The 16,754-nt window shown below is 34.5% G+C and overlaps 1 protein-coding gene across 2 annotated transcripts in view; it reads left to right on the top strand.

The window, feature by feature from the left end:
* Positions 1-14,462, top strand: part of GOLM2 (golgi membrane protein 2) — a 109,277-nt gene extending 94,815 nt beyond the window's left edge. The window contains exons 9-10 of one of the 2 annotated variants that reach the window (XM_030318277.1): positions 4,965-5,132; positions 12,368-14,462. In XM_030318277.1, coding sequence (XP_030174137.1) covers positions 4,965-5,132; positions 12,368-12,438 — 239 coding nt within the window. In that variant the 3' untranslated portion in view covers positions 12,439-14,462. The remainder of the gene's footprint in view (positions 1-4,964; positions 5,133-12,367) is intronic. The other variant, XM_030318279.1, reaches the window with a different exon arrangement.
* The last annotated feature ends 2,292 nt before the right edge of the window (positions 14,463-16,754 follow it).

Genomic DNA, 16,754 nt, shown 5'->3' with positions numbered 1-16,754 from the left:
CTGATGTTTAAGGTGTTTTACAGAATATCTATCATTCTGTATGAAGTTCTATTATATTGTTTAAAGTGAACTGAAAAGTATATCAACAATCTCTTATGATTTGGTTTTCCAACGCGATGCCACCCAAAGACTGTCAATAGCTAGAGTGTATGTTGTTTCTTTCTTCATGTTCTCATGTTTAAATTGTTAGGATGAAGCTAGTATCCTGTTACTGGTAAGCTATAAGTTAATTATTTTCAAGCAGCCACCAGGATGAAAATAAAATTCAAGTACACAGTTGAATTTTATAAAAAATACAAGGAAATTGGGGGATCCAAACTAAATAAAATGACCATATTACTCACCTAGCTGAGCACAGTTTTAACATTGTGGTTACTGAGAGAGAGAACTGAATTAAAAATCTTTAAATAAATAGGTAAAATGCTTCAGAGATAAGGTACAATATTTAATTCTTGTTGAGACATCACAGTTTTATACCATCATGTGATAACTTTACCCTCATTACTTCCTTTTTCCCTTCTTAAAGATAGTCAATACCTAAGATCACTCCTTTGACCAATAGCTGTTTTCTGTATTTGTTTCCTAATAGAAATTAGCTCCTCATAGTTTAATATATCATCTTTATATTTATGAGTCTTAAACCTATACATCTAGCCCTCACTTTGCACCTAGAGTCTAGTTCCATATTTCCATGTGTCTATAAACTATTTTCATTTGGATATCTTACTGTAACCCTTAGTTAAGTATACCTAAAGCATTTGCTTTCCCATACCTTATCAATTGTTCCATTTTGGGTACAAGTATCTTTAGTTTCTAGGCTAGGATTATAGAATCATTTTTTGAGTGCTTCCATTCCACTGTGCCATGTATTCAATTTGTCATTCTTAAATGTATTTGATTCACCTGTTCCTAAAATTTCCTCTTAAATCTTTCTAGTCTAAGTCCTCATAGCTTCTTACCTGAAAAGACACTGGAAATGCTGTAGTACATAAATCAGATTAGATTCCTGTTCTCAGAGAGCTTAAAAGAAATTATGACAACTGCCTATTGCCTCCTACACAAAGTTCAGACTTCCTCTGTCAAATAGAAACCAACAGTAGCAATAGTCTCCATGTTAAGATGTCACTTTCTGGATCATTGTGGTATAGCACACATAGCATCACTTTCTAATTATTTGTTTACTTGTTTGTCTTCCTTCCTATAATAAGTTACCAGAGATGGAGATGATAAGTTTATTTTTGTGTGACGGTACTAGCACAATACCTTTCACATATGTTAGTCTTTATTGGATGAAAGAGTATTGTAGATACTTCCATATACTTTGTCATTCATTCTAACAATGACCCTGTGAAGTGGATATAGGATGCCCTTGAAAATATCTAACTTTAAAGTTTTTCTATAATTATTCCAAATTTGCTTGTCTAAACTTCCTCTTTCCACTTTCTAAATAAACCCAGTCAAATTAATCTCTTCACTGTCTCCTGAATACTCTACCTTCTTACTCATTCTTCGGGTGTTTCTTTCCTTCTCTCTGTCATGGTCCAGTAGTATATTTACCTCTTTCTTGAAACCTTCCCTTCTAGCTCTAACCCACACAAATTTCCCCCTTTTATAACTCCTTTTTTCTTTTTTTTACAGATTTACTTTTAATTTTTTTAATGTTTATTTATTTTTGAGAGACAGAGAGTGTGTGTGAGCTGGGGAGGGGCAGAGAAAGAGGGAGACAGAAGATCCAAAGCAGGCTCTGTGCTGAAGGGCTCAAACTCACAAACTGCAAGATCATGACGTGAGCTACTTAACTGACTGAGCTACCCAGGCTCCCCTCCCTTCTATAACACTTTTTACAAACATGTTGCCTGACAATTATATAATTGAGCAGTTTGTTGTATTGATTATTGTTATGCATTTTTATTTATGCTGTCATAGTCATTCACTATTTATTGTGAAGTTTGATGTCCCAACTTGACAGACATCTTTGTATAGCTGGTTCTTTTTTTCTCTGTTGTTGTCTGTCATGCTGTTGAAATCCTGTATTAAGGGTTAGCTCTTTCTCCAAAGATGAAAATTCTGCATATGTGATAGCACAAATTACTTATTTAACAAGGGACAGTTGTGTGGCCATCCATTCTTTTTTTTTTTTTTTTTTTTTTTTAAGTAATCTCTATACCTAATGTGGGGCTCAAACTTACAACCCCAAGATCAAGAGTCACATACTTTGCTGGCTGAGCCAGCCAGTTGCCCCTGTGGTCAAGCATTGTTATTGATTTTTTCGTTATCTCTGTCTAGTGTCTAGTGTCACTAATTTTAATATTATAATTTTAGGGCTGAATTTGGGCTAGTCAGATTATCAAACACCTATAAAAGAAAGATACTAAAAATTGTTCTGTTGCAATATTATAATAGGTATAGGTGGACCCTTTTTTAGTTAATGTACCACGTCTGATAGTATTAACTATATTTTACAATAAATTTTTAGGTTAATTTTTTAGTCTTCTATATTTCATAACTGATTAAAAATTTTAAAAATTTCTTAGAGGAAATGGTATACCTTGAGAAATTCATTGGGAACTAGCATATTAAAATGTTTATTTATTTATTTTAATGTTTATTTACTTATTTTGGAAGGGAGCAGGGACAGAGAGACAGGGAGAGAGAGAATCCTAAGCAGGCTCCACACTTTCTTTTTTTTTTTTTTTTTTTTTTAATTTTTTTTCAACATTTATTTATTTTTGGGACAGAGAGAGACAGAGCATGAATGGGGGAGGGGCAGAGAGAGAGGGAGACACAGAACCGGAAACAGGCTCCAGGCTCTGAGCCATCAGCCCAGAGCCCGACGCGGGGCTCGAACTCACGGACCGCGAGATCGTGACCTGGCTGAAGTCGGACGCTTAACCGACTGCGCCACCCAGGCGCCCCGGCTCCACACTTTCAGTGCAGAGCCCAAGCAGGGCTCACTCTCATGAACCATTAGATCCTGACCTGAGCCGAAATCAAGAGTCTGATGCTTAACCAACTAAGCCACCCAGGTGCCCCTAAATGTTCGTATATTTAAAACAGCAGTTTTACATTGCATAAAGATGATTTAACAACTCCAGGTTAAATTTGTCCATAGTAAATATTGCATATTAAGAAAAAGAAAATATAGATTTCTGTAAATCTCCCTTTTTCCTTATATTGGCATCATTAATTTTGTTGTTAGAAAAAGAAATTATAATAAAAGCCACTAAAATGTTTTGTTTTGTATTACTATCATTAGGAGACATGGTGTTTTTCTCACAAATAGCTTATTATTCTTGTTTCTGTTTTTCCTTTTTAATTCTTTTATATCCATTTATTTTCTGTAACTCTATTTTATCAACTTTTCCATTTATTTATTTATTGTACATACCCAACCTTATTCTGGAATATATTTAAGATGACTTTATGCTCTTTTTATTGGCCCCAGTTACTTAAGTCTCCTATTGTAAACAGCCCCCATCCTTGAAAGCCTATGTAAGTGTGATTTGTTCTTTAACTATTTCCCCAATTGACTCTTTACTCAGCAATTAAAATTATATTGGCCCGATGATGTGGTGAGCTGTTTGTAAAATTGACCAATACCTCCTTAATTCTTTCCATTTGTACTTAACCTTTCTTTCCAAGCAAAGAAGTCATTAATTTTTTTCCTGAATGCCTCATTTCAATTTACTTCTTAAAAACATAATTCAAAAAATTTTAGACTTATCCATAGAAAGTTTGTATAATTTTTTAAAGTCTTAAATTCTTTCATCATCAGTAAGTTGATATTATTTATATTTTAGATTTTGGAATAAAATTTACTTTTATGCTACTTAAATTTAATGTCAAAGTAGAGTTTAACTTGTGTTTCTGAGTCAGATCTTAGTGTGCCTAACATTTTCATTTTTTTTTTTTTAATTTTTTTTTCAACGTTTATTTTTATTTTTGGGACAGAGAGAGACAGAGCATGAACGGGGGAGGGGCAGAGAGAGAGGGAGACACAGAATCGGAAACAGGCTCCAGGCTCTGAGCCATCAGCCCAGAGCCCGACGCGGGGCTCGAACTCACGGACCGCGAGATCGTGACCTGGCTGAAGTCGGACGCTTAACCGACTGCGCCACCCAGGCGCCCCAACATTTTCATTTTCAATTTTAGTTGCTGAATAGCTTTCTACAGTGGATGTTATGTCTTTTGCTCTTTTTGATTTCTTACTGTTATGAATGTGCGCAATATAACAGCCTCGCATAGTTCAACTTTCTTAAGCTTCCTCTATCATTGGCTTTTAAAAGTCCTGTTTAGGAAATGGGAAAGAATAAATCAGAATTACTTGGGATGTTTTTTCAAAACACATACCACTAGGAGTTCTGATAGTTTATTCTTTATGCCATCTCTCCTTGGAAATCCACAGTTATAGTCAGTCACTATCACTGAAGGAACTTGAGATAGCCCTCAGTTGTGTTAATTTGTCTTAGCATCCAAAAAGAAACTAGCCTGCATGGTACTTGTTTATATTTACAAAAAAAAAATGATGAAAATTATTTATGGAAAATGGTATTTTATAAAGCAAATAAATAACTACAAATTTCAAATACATATTGTATCTAGTAATAAAAACATTTCTTGTTCTTCTAAAGTGGTAAATTAGACAAATACTTATTTTGGAGAAGTCATTGGTTATTAGGAAAGCAGTCCTGAAAATGGTACCCTTTCTTTAAGAAAATATTCAAGCCTTAAGTAGCAAGTACTAAAATGAACACCAAAAGGAAATTCTTTTTTTAAAAAGTTATTTTCAGTCTTCATTCTTATTTCTTTTTGTCTTGGATAACCTTCACAAAAATGTATCTTTTTTATAACCAATACTCTAAACGTTGCCAGGTTTCGCTTGTCTACTTTCTGGAGGCATCCAGTGTAGGTCCCTTCTTTTTTTTCCTCTTTACTCTTGAATTAATCCTCTACCTACTTCACAGGCCGATTCTTTGATGAGAATGAATCCCCTGTTGATCCGCAGCATGGCTCTAAACTGGCGGATTATAATGGGGATGATGGTAACGTAGGTGAGTACGAGGCAGACAAGCAGGCTGAGCTGGCTTACAATGAGGAAGAAGATGGTGATGGTGGAGAGGAAGACGTCCAAGGTGAGCGTGGGCTTGGCCTCCATGCTGTGACCGTGAAACCCACCTCTAAATTTTTTGGTTGAATTTGTGTAGAATTTTCCCCACTTATTGACAGAATTACAATCTTAATACAAAGAGATTCTGTGTAGTTTTTCAATTTTATTTTGAAAACAATTTTATGATAGTCATATTTTTAGATTTTAATTATTTTAAGTATTTTCATTTTAGTTATCTTATATGTATTATTGATATAGTTATAATTTGAAACTCAAAAGTATTCAGAAATTTTAGATTTAAATTGTTTTAAATGTCTCCAGGCTTTACCTACGGCAAATACTCCCAGAAAATAATTCTTTTCCAATTTCTTATCTGAAAACATTTCGTTATTCTAGGTACATATTTTGACCAGACAGCCTTTTTGTTATAAAGGAAGTCCCAAAGAGAATGGTCTCCATACTGAAGATAAGATATGTCACTACTGATTGAGTATAGGAAGGCTGTTTTTGAACTTTTTTCTGAGAATTTATATTTAACAGTTTGAAAAGATTTGTCTGTTTTATGTTTAATACACAGATTCAACATATTTTCCTTGTTAACTATGTAACTTCTGAGCTTTTAACTTATTAAAAGTTCAGAATCTACCTGTGTGCATGCAGCCCTACCCATGCATGCATATCAGAGTATATGACATTATTATGAGTTTTTAGGCCTATTTTCTGCCTGCTTATATCATTTAGTAGTATTTGTGGAACTTTTTCTCTTTTCTGTAAAAGTTGATTATGAACATAATAATGTGTGATGTATTCTATTTTATAATGTGATGCATGAAGTATTTTCCAGTGTAAACTGTCTCAATTTCTTCCTTAGCTCTTTTTAAGTAATCACATCTTACTTATGTTCATGACAAGAGTTGTTTTTATAAAACTGAAAAGAAATTATAGTTATCCTCAGATACTTTGTAGTTAATAGAAAAAGGGAAACTTAGAGACTCAGACTTCCATGCAGGATTGTTTTGATAGTACATTCTAGTTTTGGAAGAATGGTTGTTGGGAATAGAAAGAGATAATAATTATTCTAGGACTTCTATAAGGATACATTCATGAGAACTTCTCAAATGCTGTTTGGGGCTTTAGAATAAATTATACCTACCTTTTCTATAATCTCATCCATTTTTCATAAATTTTACCATTTTTTCTCATTGTTTTGTGTTTGTTTGAATGTTTTTATTTGCAAGTATTTATAACATTGTTGTGAGGCTTTTTCATGCATGTATATCATATCACCAATTAGATTACCAAGCTCTGGAGGGCAGGAATTTTCACTTATTTTGCCTTATATTTTGTTTGTGTCCTTTTCTGCCTTCATATTCACCCCACCCTCCACCCCCCATAGTACTTAGCCTACATAGGTCAATGTTGTTAACTGATAATTTTATGCTTTCTCATTGAGTTTTAGAACTGTGACTAGAATAATAACCTTTTAACTTCTGGTCTTATAAATTTAGTTTATAGTTTAAACATTCTCTAGTTTTCTTCCTAAGAGCTTCTATCATATCATTGGATAATTTTGAGGGTTTTATTAGAGCAAATAATTTCAGCTGTAACTGAAAGACATTTCTTATGCTTTTGGCTATCTTAAAGTTAATGACTTTTATCACAAAATTTCAGATATTTTGTATGGCTTTTATCCATGGTAGGTACATTTATCTTCAGTGCCTCCTCCCTCTCTCTCTCTCTCTCTCCCTCCTATACCCTTTTCCCTTTCCCTCTCCCATCCCCAGTTTTCATTGTAACTTTCCGCTTTAGGTCACCAGTATCCTCATGCTGCTCTGCCTTTCCTTTCACAAGGAAATAAATGCATCAGTTCTAAGGAATATAAGGAAATGACCTAAGGTGATACCCTCAGTGAAGTAGGGAGGGGATTGTTAGATTTTGGGGTTTCCTCATTTGCAACTCAATCTTACTTGAGCTGGGGGTTGCCACTTACATTTTTATCCCATTTTGGGGTTCACTAGATGACAGCAGTAGAAGGATAGGACAGCTACCAAGGGGACTCCTTTATGATAGGGAACAAAGCCACCAGCTGCAGCTAGTGAAGAGGGATGTTTGGGTGAACTGACTAAAAAAGAGTTTTGGAGAGCCAAATAATTTAAAACATGCTTTCAGGGATTCTTTAGGTATGGTATTAACTGTCCAGAAAGTGGGAAGGGGGAATTATGGTTGTTCCCTAGTTTATCAATAATTTGGATTCTAAATTTTATTATTAAGTTAGAATGAACATTTCTTCATAGTTGCAATGTAGAAATAATGGTTGGGTTCCCAGGCCAGTTTGCACTTGTAGCCAAAGCAGGCAGTAGAAAAGAGTGGGGGAAAAAACATTAGGTTAGGAGACCAGCCGTTGAGTATTGTTTTTCAAGTCACTTTAACTCTCTAGGCCACAGTTTCTTCATCTGTAATGTGACTGTTGAACTACAATAGATGGTCCTTCTCAGTTCTAAAATTCTGTGATCATATTCACAGTGGAATCACTATATACAACACAGGTATAATGGGAGAATGTGTTTCAGATTTGAGCATGCCTGAAACATATCTTTCCCCCAAACCCAGGAAAGAAAATCTTTACTGCCATTAAGACTCTGCAACCAGAGATATCAAAAATTGAAACATGCTTGTAACAGATGGTTGCTATACTTGTGATGAACATAGCATAATGTATAGATTTGTGGAATCACTATGTTGTATACCTGAAACTAATATGACATTGTGTCAACTTCAATTAAAATTGAAACATGTACTTCAGAAATACTATTAGGGGCTCTTCTCTACTCTTTCTAATATTAGGAGGAGTTTTGTTGTTGTTGTTTTGTTTTGTTTTTCCTCAATCTGTTGGGTCCCTAGGATTAGAGATTCCACTTATAGTGCTGAGGTTCTGGATTTAGCTAAGGTCAATGGAGATTTGGGCAGCAACTCTGCCAATAGAGTTTATCTGCCAGCTTTATCTCTGATGCTTGTTCATATGTATTGATCATTTGGGACACTACTATCTGTAAAGTGTTTTCTTGTAGAATTAAGTGAGGCCTATTTTTCCTGTGTTTACAATTCTGGTTTATTTGGATTTTTAACTCTTGGTTTCCTGAAGCAGCCTAAAAAAATGTTATTTTATTTACATTGATGTAAAAAATTTTTTTTCCTGCCTTCTTTTAAGTGACCCAATGAGGGGTGCCTGGGTGGCTCAGTCAGTTGAGCGTCCGACTTCAGCTCAGGTCATGATCTCAACGTCTGTGAGTTCGAGCCCCGCGTCGGGTTCTGTGCTGACATCTCAGTGCCTGGAGCCTGCTTCGGATTCTGTGTCTCCCTCTCTGCCCCTCCTTTGCTCTTGCTCTCTCTCTCTCCCAAAAATGAATAAATAAAATTTTTAAAAATTTAAAAAAAAATTAAGTGACCCAATGAAAAGATTACCTCTGGAAATACTCTGCATCTGATGGATATCTTTTAATTCATTCTTTATTGTAATAAGGAGATGGATGTTTATAAATTCTCTTTACTCTTATCTTTAATCCCATAAAATTTCCAAGTTTCTTTAACAGAGAATGACCTGCATATTTATTTATGGTTGTATTTATGTGCTTATGGAAGGAAGCTGAGCCTAATGCTTGAGTGCCTGGATTCTGGAGCTGGACTGCCTGGATTTGAATCCTAGCTCCAGCACTTACCAGTTCTGTGACCTTGTGAATTACCTAACTCTATGCCTCAATATCCTTATCTGTAAAATAGGGGTATAGCTACTTAACTAAGCTGTTGTTATGTAGATTATATGACTCAAATATTTGTTCAGCACTTAGGGCAGGTCTTCCACAATGTAAGCACTACATAAGTGTTTGTTGAATAATAGTTTTTTTTTTTAAATTTTTTTTTTAACATTTATTTATTTTTGAGGCAGAGAGAGACAGAGCATGAACAGGGGAGGGTCAGAGAGAGAGGGAGACACAGAATCTGAAACAGGCTCCAGGCTCTGAGCTGTCAGCACAGAGCCCGACGCGGGGCTCGAACTCACATACCGCGAGATCGTGACCTGAGCCGAAGTCGGACGCTTAACCGACTGAGCCACCCAGGCGCCCCGAATAATAGTTTTTAAGAAGTTAAAGCAAATACAGAATATTTTTCTTTGGATTGCCTGCTTTGGAGGATAATTACACTTTGGTTTGTGGATTAACGTGTACTTTTTAGTGGAGCCTCACTGCCTTATTATCCCCAAGATGTTCTTGTTTGGTAGAGCTTGCTTTATGGAGGTGATCCTTTCTTGACTTCAGAGGGAATTTAGGAATTATTTAATAAATTATGAATGTCCTATTTCCTTAATAGTCATTTTATGTTAATGAGCTATTTACAGATTTTGCTGCCTTGTAATATGAAAAAAAAATATATATATATATATATTTAGTTTTCAGGTTGTTATTCTATATTAGATTTGACTAGGTAATTTCATCATACTTTATAAATACTGTACATGCAAATAGGTTGTCAGTAGAAATTTGAATTCTGGTTAGAATAGCTATACTGAAAGTGGACTCTAGTTAATGTAAATAATAGTTCAGTGTAAGAAAAATGCAATATTCCAAAAGTCCTGTGAAATTCTGAAAAATAATGTGAAGGCACAGTATTAAAATTTGATTAAAAGCATGAATTAATAAAATCAACAAACTCCTCTGTATATTTATAGAAGACTTTAGAAGTAAAGACTCCTTCCTATACATTATTATTATTATTATTATTACTATTATTATTATTTTGAGATAGGATAAACAGTTGCTATCTGTATTCTACTGAGAAGGTAACTAAAGGTCTAAAGAGGTTTAGAAACTAGATCAGGTTTGTTAAGGGACTGAGCCAGAACTAGAATTCAGTGTTTTTATTCCTAGAGCTTTGCTCTTACCTTCTCTTTATAATTTTTCATTTAAAAGTCTTCCAACATACCTACTTTCAATAACTTTCCTGTTAAATTTTTAGGAATTCTCTTTTGTATAGCTGCTTTTCCCACCCCTCTGTGGTGATTAAGTCTTCATTTAATTACTGAAGTCATGAAAGATGTATTTATAGCCATAAGGTGATATCCCATAACATGGATTCTAAGGAGAGCTTTCTGGAGAGGTGCCAGTGATCATTTTCCAAAGATAATTTTTTAAAGTACAATAAGTTCTATGTTAAGATATTAGCATTTTTTCAAAATACAGATGTGATTATGGATACAATTTCAGCCTCTGCCTGTAACAGATCTGGGGTTATCTTATCACAGCTAGTGGATTACACTATTAAAGATACAAGATAATTTTGTTGGCCTATGATGCAAAATTGTTGCCTGCAATTCTAAATGAGAATTTCTGTAAGTTTAATAGGAAAGTTATTGAAAGGAAAGAAAAAGTTGTCTTATTTGGCATTTTTTAAAATGAATAAATATAAAGAAGAAATAAGAACACATCATTATGTAAAATACACAGTACATATATCACATAGCATTTTTCTTGAACAAAATTTTACCATAGGATATACTAGAGAAGTTAAGAGTGGATTGCCACAGGATATACTAGAGAAGTTAAGAGTAGCAAACCTATCAAATCTAAAAGACAGATTTCAGAAAGCTATAGTATACATGTGAATTGGGATTCTGACTCTTGAAATATATAAAATTATATTTATATATAACTCATGTAACTCTTTAAATTATATAAAATTATATTTCTGGACAATTATGATAGTAACATCTCAATCTATCAAAAACTAAGCTGATGGGTAATTGTAACTGTGAACTATAAAGTATGAAAAATCATTTTTCAAGGCTGTGGAAGAATAGAAGAAGAAAAAAATAAGAAAACCAAACAAAGAAAAAGAAAAAAAACAAGGCTCTGGAGGAGCTAACAGATGTCACTAAAAGCCATATGCTAGAAAGAAAGTCTCTTTGCTTTGATTAAATTACCTTTCATTCTTGTTCTAACATAATTTTAATATTCTGAGCGGTCTTATTTCAAAACCTGTAGTTTGTAACAAAATTAGAAAAGGATTGCTACTGCGAGATAAACAGTAATGTGAAGTGGCAGATGATAGCCAAGAAGGACCCAGAAAAACCTGTCAATATCCAAATAAGTCAAACTCTAAAAAAAATTTTTTTTTTTCAACGTTTATTTATTTTTGGGACAGAGAGAGACAGAGCATGAACGGGGGAAGGGCAGAGAGAGAGGGAGACACAGAATCGGAAACAAGCTCCAGGCTCTGAGCCATCAGCCCAGAGCCCGACGCGGGGCTCGAACTCCCGGACCGCGAGATCGTGACCTGGCTGAAGTCGGACGCTTAACCGACTGCGCCACCCAGGCGCCCCTCCAAATAAGTCAAACTCTAAAGAGTCATTTAATGTAGCTACTCAAAGTGACTTTGAGGATCTTACTAACAATATTATGTAATATATTTTTTTTCTTTTTGGTAAAAAAGTTAAATTTTGGTTAGTATATCATTTAAGAAGTTGCTGCTAAGCTCTTTGCAGAGGAGCAAAGAAATTCACTATAATGTTAAATATTGGGATTATGAGTAGCTTTTATTTTCCTATCTTTTATTTTCCAATTTTTATGTGATGAGTGTGGATTAATTTTGTAATTAGAAAAAGTTTTGGTTTTTAAGGGCATGAAAATGTATACAGAACGGTTTCTAAAACTTTTATTTTTAAATTTTATTTATTTATTTATTTTCATTGAAAGAGAGAGAGAGAGCAGGCAGGGAAGGGCAGAAGGACAGGGAGGGAGACAATCCCAAGCAGGTTCCACACTCAGCATGGAGCCCGATGGGGGTGGAGGTGGGAGGATCAATTCCACAACCATGAGATCATGACCTGAGCTGAAATCAAGAGTTGGATGCATAACGGACTGAGCCACCTAGGCACTCCAAAAACTAACTTATAGAACTGATTCATTTAGTAGAAATAATGTATTTTATATACAAGAACCAACTCCTCAATGTTTGTGGGTTCCTAAAGTTTGGCTAACTATATCTAGCTCTACTATCATCAAAAGATTTGTTAAATTAAGTAATCTTCCAATATATTGGAAGACTGGAAGACAGACTTTTCACTGTTTAGCCAAGCAACTAAGAAAGAAAGCTCTATTTTAGAAGGTATAAGATAACAAATAGAAAACTACTGAGGCTTTATTTTATTGGTTTTCTGCAAGTGATTTTAAAAATAATATTCTTGATACATAATTATTTTCCTTACAGATGATGAGGAACGAGAACTTCAAATGGATCCTGCAGACTATGGAAAACAACGTTTCAATGACGTTCTTTAAGCCCTAAAGGAAAACTTCAGAAAACCTAAAGTGCTGTAAAATGGAATGATTTCTACTTTGTTGTTTCTGACTTTTGTTGTAAAGATCAGTTGTATCAGTTGTAAAGATACATTGAGATAGATTTAAGGAAAAATTTTAATGAAGAAATGTACCCATGTACATATGTGAACTTTTTCATATTGTATTATTAAAGCAGAGATTTTTTTGTTATATTACAGTTGAGCCAAAAACAAAGTAAGCAAAACTGTAATCTTTGCATTTAAAATGAACTAATGTATATTTTACATTTTATTGAGCCTAATTCTTTCCACAAATGGACAAATAGTAAAAATTGGTTGTACGGTTTATATGTTGCACATAGCATAACCCCAGTGAGAACAGTTATTCAACTGAAAAACTTTTTATACACTAATATATTCTTGTTAGCCCAACAGGTGTTCTGTTCTATCTACCCCTCATCTCATGCTCTTCATGGAGTTATATCTAGTCACATAAAAGAGGGGTTGGAACCTGGAAGCCAAACACTGGGCAGCATGTGTGCAAAATCATTTCCCTACTCCTTTTATTTTACATGAGTGCTGATGTGTTTTGGCAGATTAACTTTTAGCTGAGGCCTGATGGAAGTTGAGGTAACCTGCAAAGACATAACAATATTTATGAGTTATACCTTACTTAGTTCATGAAATTGTGAAATGCATGATTGACAATATCTTTTCAATTTTTATTTTTTTCACATAATACTGGTACTGTTTCATGATAACCATCACTGGCTAAATTTTTTATATTTTCAGAGTCCAAGTTGGTGAAAATATTCATGATTTAAATGCCAGATTCTGAAAGAAGCTAAATCAACTTCAAAATGAATCTGCAATCAGCATTTCAAAGCTTCTCTGGTAGTTTTAGTGATCTTATTTGACTAGAATTTTTCAGAAGTACTATAAGGAGTTTTAACAGATTTTTATTAACACACAAATAAGTAGAAGTGCAGTGAGGTCTACAACTGTTTTATTAAAATAGCTTAAGAGTTTGTAATAAAGATGAAGAATCTTTGTAATTAATATGTTAAGAACCCATAAGCCTCATATTTGCTAGACTTACAGAATTATTTTAAATGCATTTGTCTTTTTTGACACTATTCTGGAGAATGTTTAGGCTAGTTAATCCCTGTTTTCAGATTTAAATCTTTTAAATCTTATCCCCCCCCAAATAAAAGGTTTTGATCACAAGGAGACATTTAAGGTTGTTAACTCTGTTTTTCAGAAGGACTTCTGTTAATTGCACATAAACATGAAATGTTTTTTTTCCCCCTTGTGCTCAGGTTCTAGTCAAAATTCAAACTTACAGAGGTAAAAAAAGCTGTTCATTTATTAGAAGTGCAAAAATTCTTAGACTTCAGTTTGAAATTATTTAATGACCAGGAAAAGATATAGTGATTTACTAAAATTGTTATTTCTACCAAATCAAAACGGCAATTTATGCCTTTGCTGAGTATATCAGGCCTATAATGAATAGGTATAATAGTTCACAGAATTTTTTAAAATGGAGTTGAAGGGAATTGATGTACACCTTTTGGGCATTAGAGTGGGAAGATGAATCTAAAACATACTTCTAGTAATACTTTATATTTAATACTGTAAAATCTTTACAAATGAAAACCATGAAATTTCCTGCCTTAGTTCCTTTGTCATAAGAACAATCACTTAATTATATGGTAGCTATTACTTATATAGCAAAATTTCTTCAATTAGCAGTCTAGACATTTTATAAACTGAGAGATCTTGGACCAATTGATAATGTTTCTGACTGTATTAACATTTTAGTGCTATAAAATACTATGTGAATCTTAAAATTCTGACATTCTACAGTCTGTATTAGACATGCTGGTTTTTATAATATTTTACTTCTGCCTTAAGATTTAGGTTTTTTAAATGTATTTTTGCCCGGAATTAAGTGTTAATTTGATGGAAACTCTGCTTTTAAAATCATCACTTAACTGGGTTCTAATAAATTAAAATTAAACTTGTTTTACTATTTTTCTGATTCTGACACATATACACACATCACACTCATGTGATGCAAATAGTTACATTTTAACACTAAAATTTGAGCAAATTTAGAATTCATTTTAGGCTAAGCTAAACTAGATTGCAGAAAAATTTATATTAGGGTTGTTTACCGTAGTGCTAGTGTAACAAATACTGAATGCTTCCTATGTGCCCAGCATTATCTTATGTAATAAGAATACTGTAGTGGGTAGGATAGACCAGGTTTCTGTTCTCATGGAGCTTACATTCAAGTTGGACCAGTCCGACAATATACAAGTAAACACAAGAACCAGCTAATTTTAAATAGTGATAAGAACTATTAAAAATAAAACAAAGTTCCAAGGTTTCAAGGTCTCTTAAGTTTCCAAATAATAAGGTTTTCAACTTAACTGAAACATAATTATGAAGCTAGAATATCATGAGAGAAATGAGGCTGAAGAGGTATGGAAAGGGTAGGGTAGGTAGAACCTTTTAAGTTCAGGTCACTTGCTACTGACCCATAAAGAGAAAATATAAAATCCAAAATATACATGGAGGGATGATTCTAAGGAAAATGTGAATACAACTTCAAAATCATTTCTAAAATATGTCCCTTTATTTTAAAAAATCTTAAGATTGTGTTCCTTTTTGACTTGTCCTGTATACACCTGTAAACATAAAATTTGCTAGAATATGAGGACAGAGAATGTATAAAACAAAACAAAACAAAAACCGTGTAGTTATGAGGGGGGTAGTCGCTTGTCATAATGGCTAGCCTTGGAAACTTCTGTTCCCTCACATGTCTGACCCCATGACTTCAATAAGACAATCAAACCATGTGATGTTATTTAATACATTTCCAAAGTCTAGGTTATTGAGTCTTCACATAAATATTCAGTTCTAATTGCGCTATATCTAATTCCTTTTAAGACTCTCCTCACTAAGGGTTCCAAATGAAAATTCAAACAACTGTCCCAGAAAGAAAAAGGGGAAATTTAATGGTCCATGTAAATAAACTGCAAAAAGGGCAGAAGTCAGCTGGACTTGAGGATAATTGTATTGACACAAGGACTTAAACGCTGCCAACTTTGTTTCACTAACTCCCATTTCTGCTTCTCTCTACTTGCTACTTTCTTTCACTCAGACTAGCTCTCCCCTCAAAACTCTAACCAAGACTTCCAGCAGGTCACATTTTCTTAGTTTTGCCACCTGAGGACAGCTGCTCTTCTTTCCTTAATTCCACTCCAAAAAATATGAGGGAAGGGAGATTTTTGTTTCTGACTATGATTAATTTGACTAGCCCTTTCTGAATTAGTGGTAAGTATAAAACTGGACAAGATGTGACTGTTTTGGGGGAGCAAAAAACTTAAGCTTCTGAAATAAGGGAAACTTAAGCAGTTGAGCCCCACAGTCACCCAGCTTCCTATGGGTGTAAAAAAGCTGAACTGAGACGACAGAGATCATAGTGGGGAGCAGCTGAAGCAGTTGGAAATCAATTGGGTGGACATCAGAGAAGAGGGAGCTATCTATACAGAGAGGTAGCCCCAGAAATCCTTATAAGGGTGCCCACAAGTTCATGGCTGAGGGCTGGACTGTACATAATTAGAGCAAAACCACCTGATGCTTACCCCATAGCAGTTGCCACAGAGTTGAGAATGGAATGTAGATACCAGAGGTCAAGAAGTGTTGCCATAAAGGGTGCCTGGGTGGTTCAGTCGGTTAAGTGTCCGACTTCAGCTCAGGTCGTGGTCTTACGGTTCGTGAGTTTGAGCCCCACATGGGTTCTGTGCTGACAGCTCAGAGCCCGGATTCTGTCTCCCTCTCTCTCTGCCCCTCCCCCACTCACGCTCTGTCTCTCTGTTTCTCTCTCTCTCTCTCTCAAAAATAAATAAAAACATTAAAAATATTAATTAAAAGAAGTGTTGGCATGAAAGCCGTGCTACAGGACGCTAGGTTTCTGGGCCTGTCAAGGTGGAGTCCTGTAACAATTGTGGCATCCAGATAAACGATTAGAAAGGTTGCACCTTGGGAGTAAAGACCATGCCCTCGAGTAAGACCTACCCTAGGTCTGCCCTAACAAGCTCTGACAAGATTGTAAGGGGAGATAAAGTATGAAGATTGAGTCCTGTCAAGTTAGAACTTAATGAAACTCCTTCGGCTTCTCATAGATATGAACTAACAAAGCATAAAACCAAGCCTATATTAGTTTAAGGTAACTACTCAGTAACTGAAGAATCTGCTAAAATAAGAATCATCACTTTTCAGAAGATAACAATCAAGAATCTATAAAAC

The sequence above is a fragment of the Lynx canadensis genome, chromosome B3 (assembly GCF_007474595.2).
Source record: "Lynx canadensis isolate LIC74 chromosome B3, mLynCan4.pri.v2, whole genome shotgun sequence".
NCBI classification, from domain to species: Eukaryota; Metazoa; Chordata; class Mammalia; order Carnivora; family Felidae; genus Lynx; species Lynx canadensis.
Note: the sequence above shows the minus strand (reverse complement) of the source record. Positions and strands in the feature narration are given on the sequence as shown.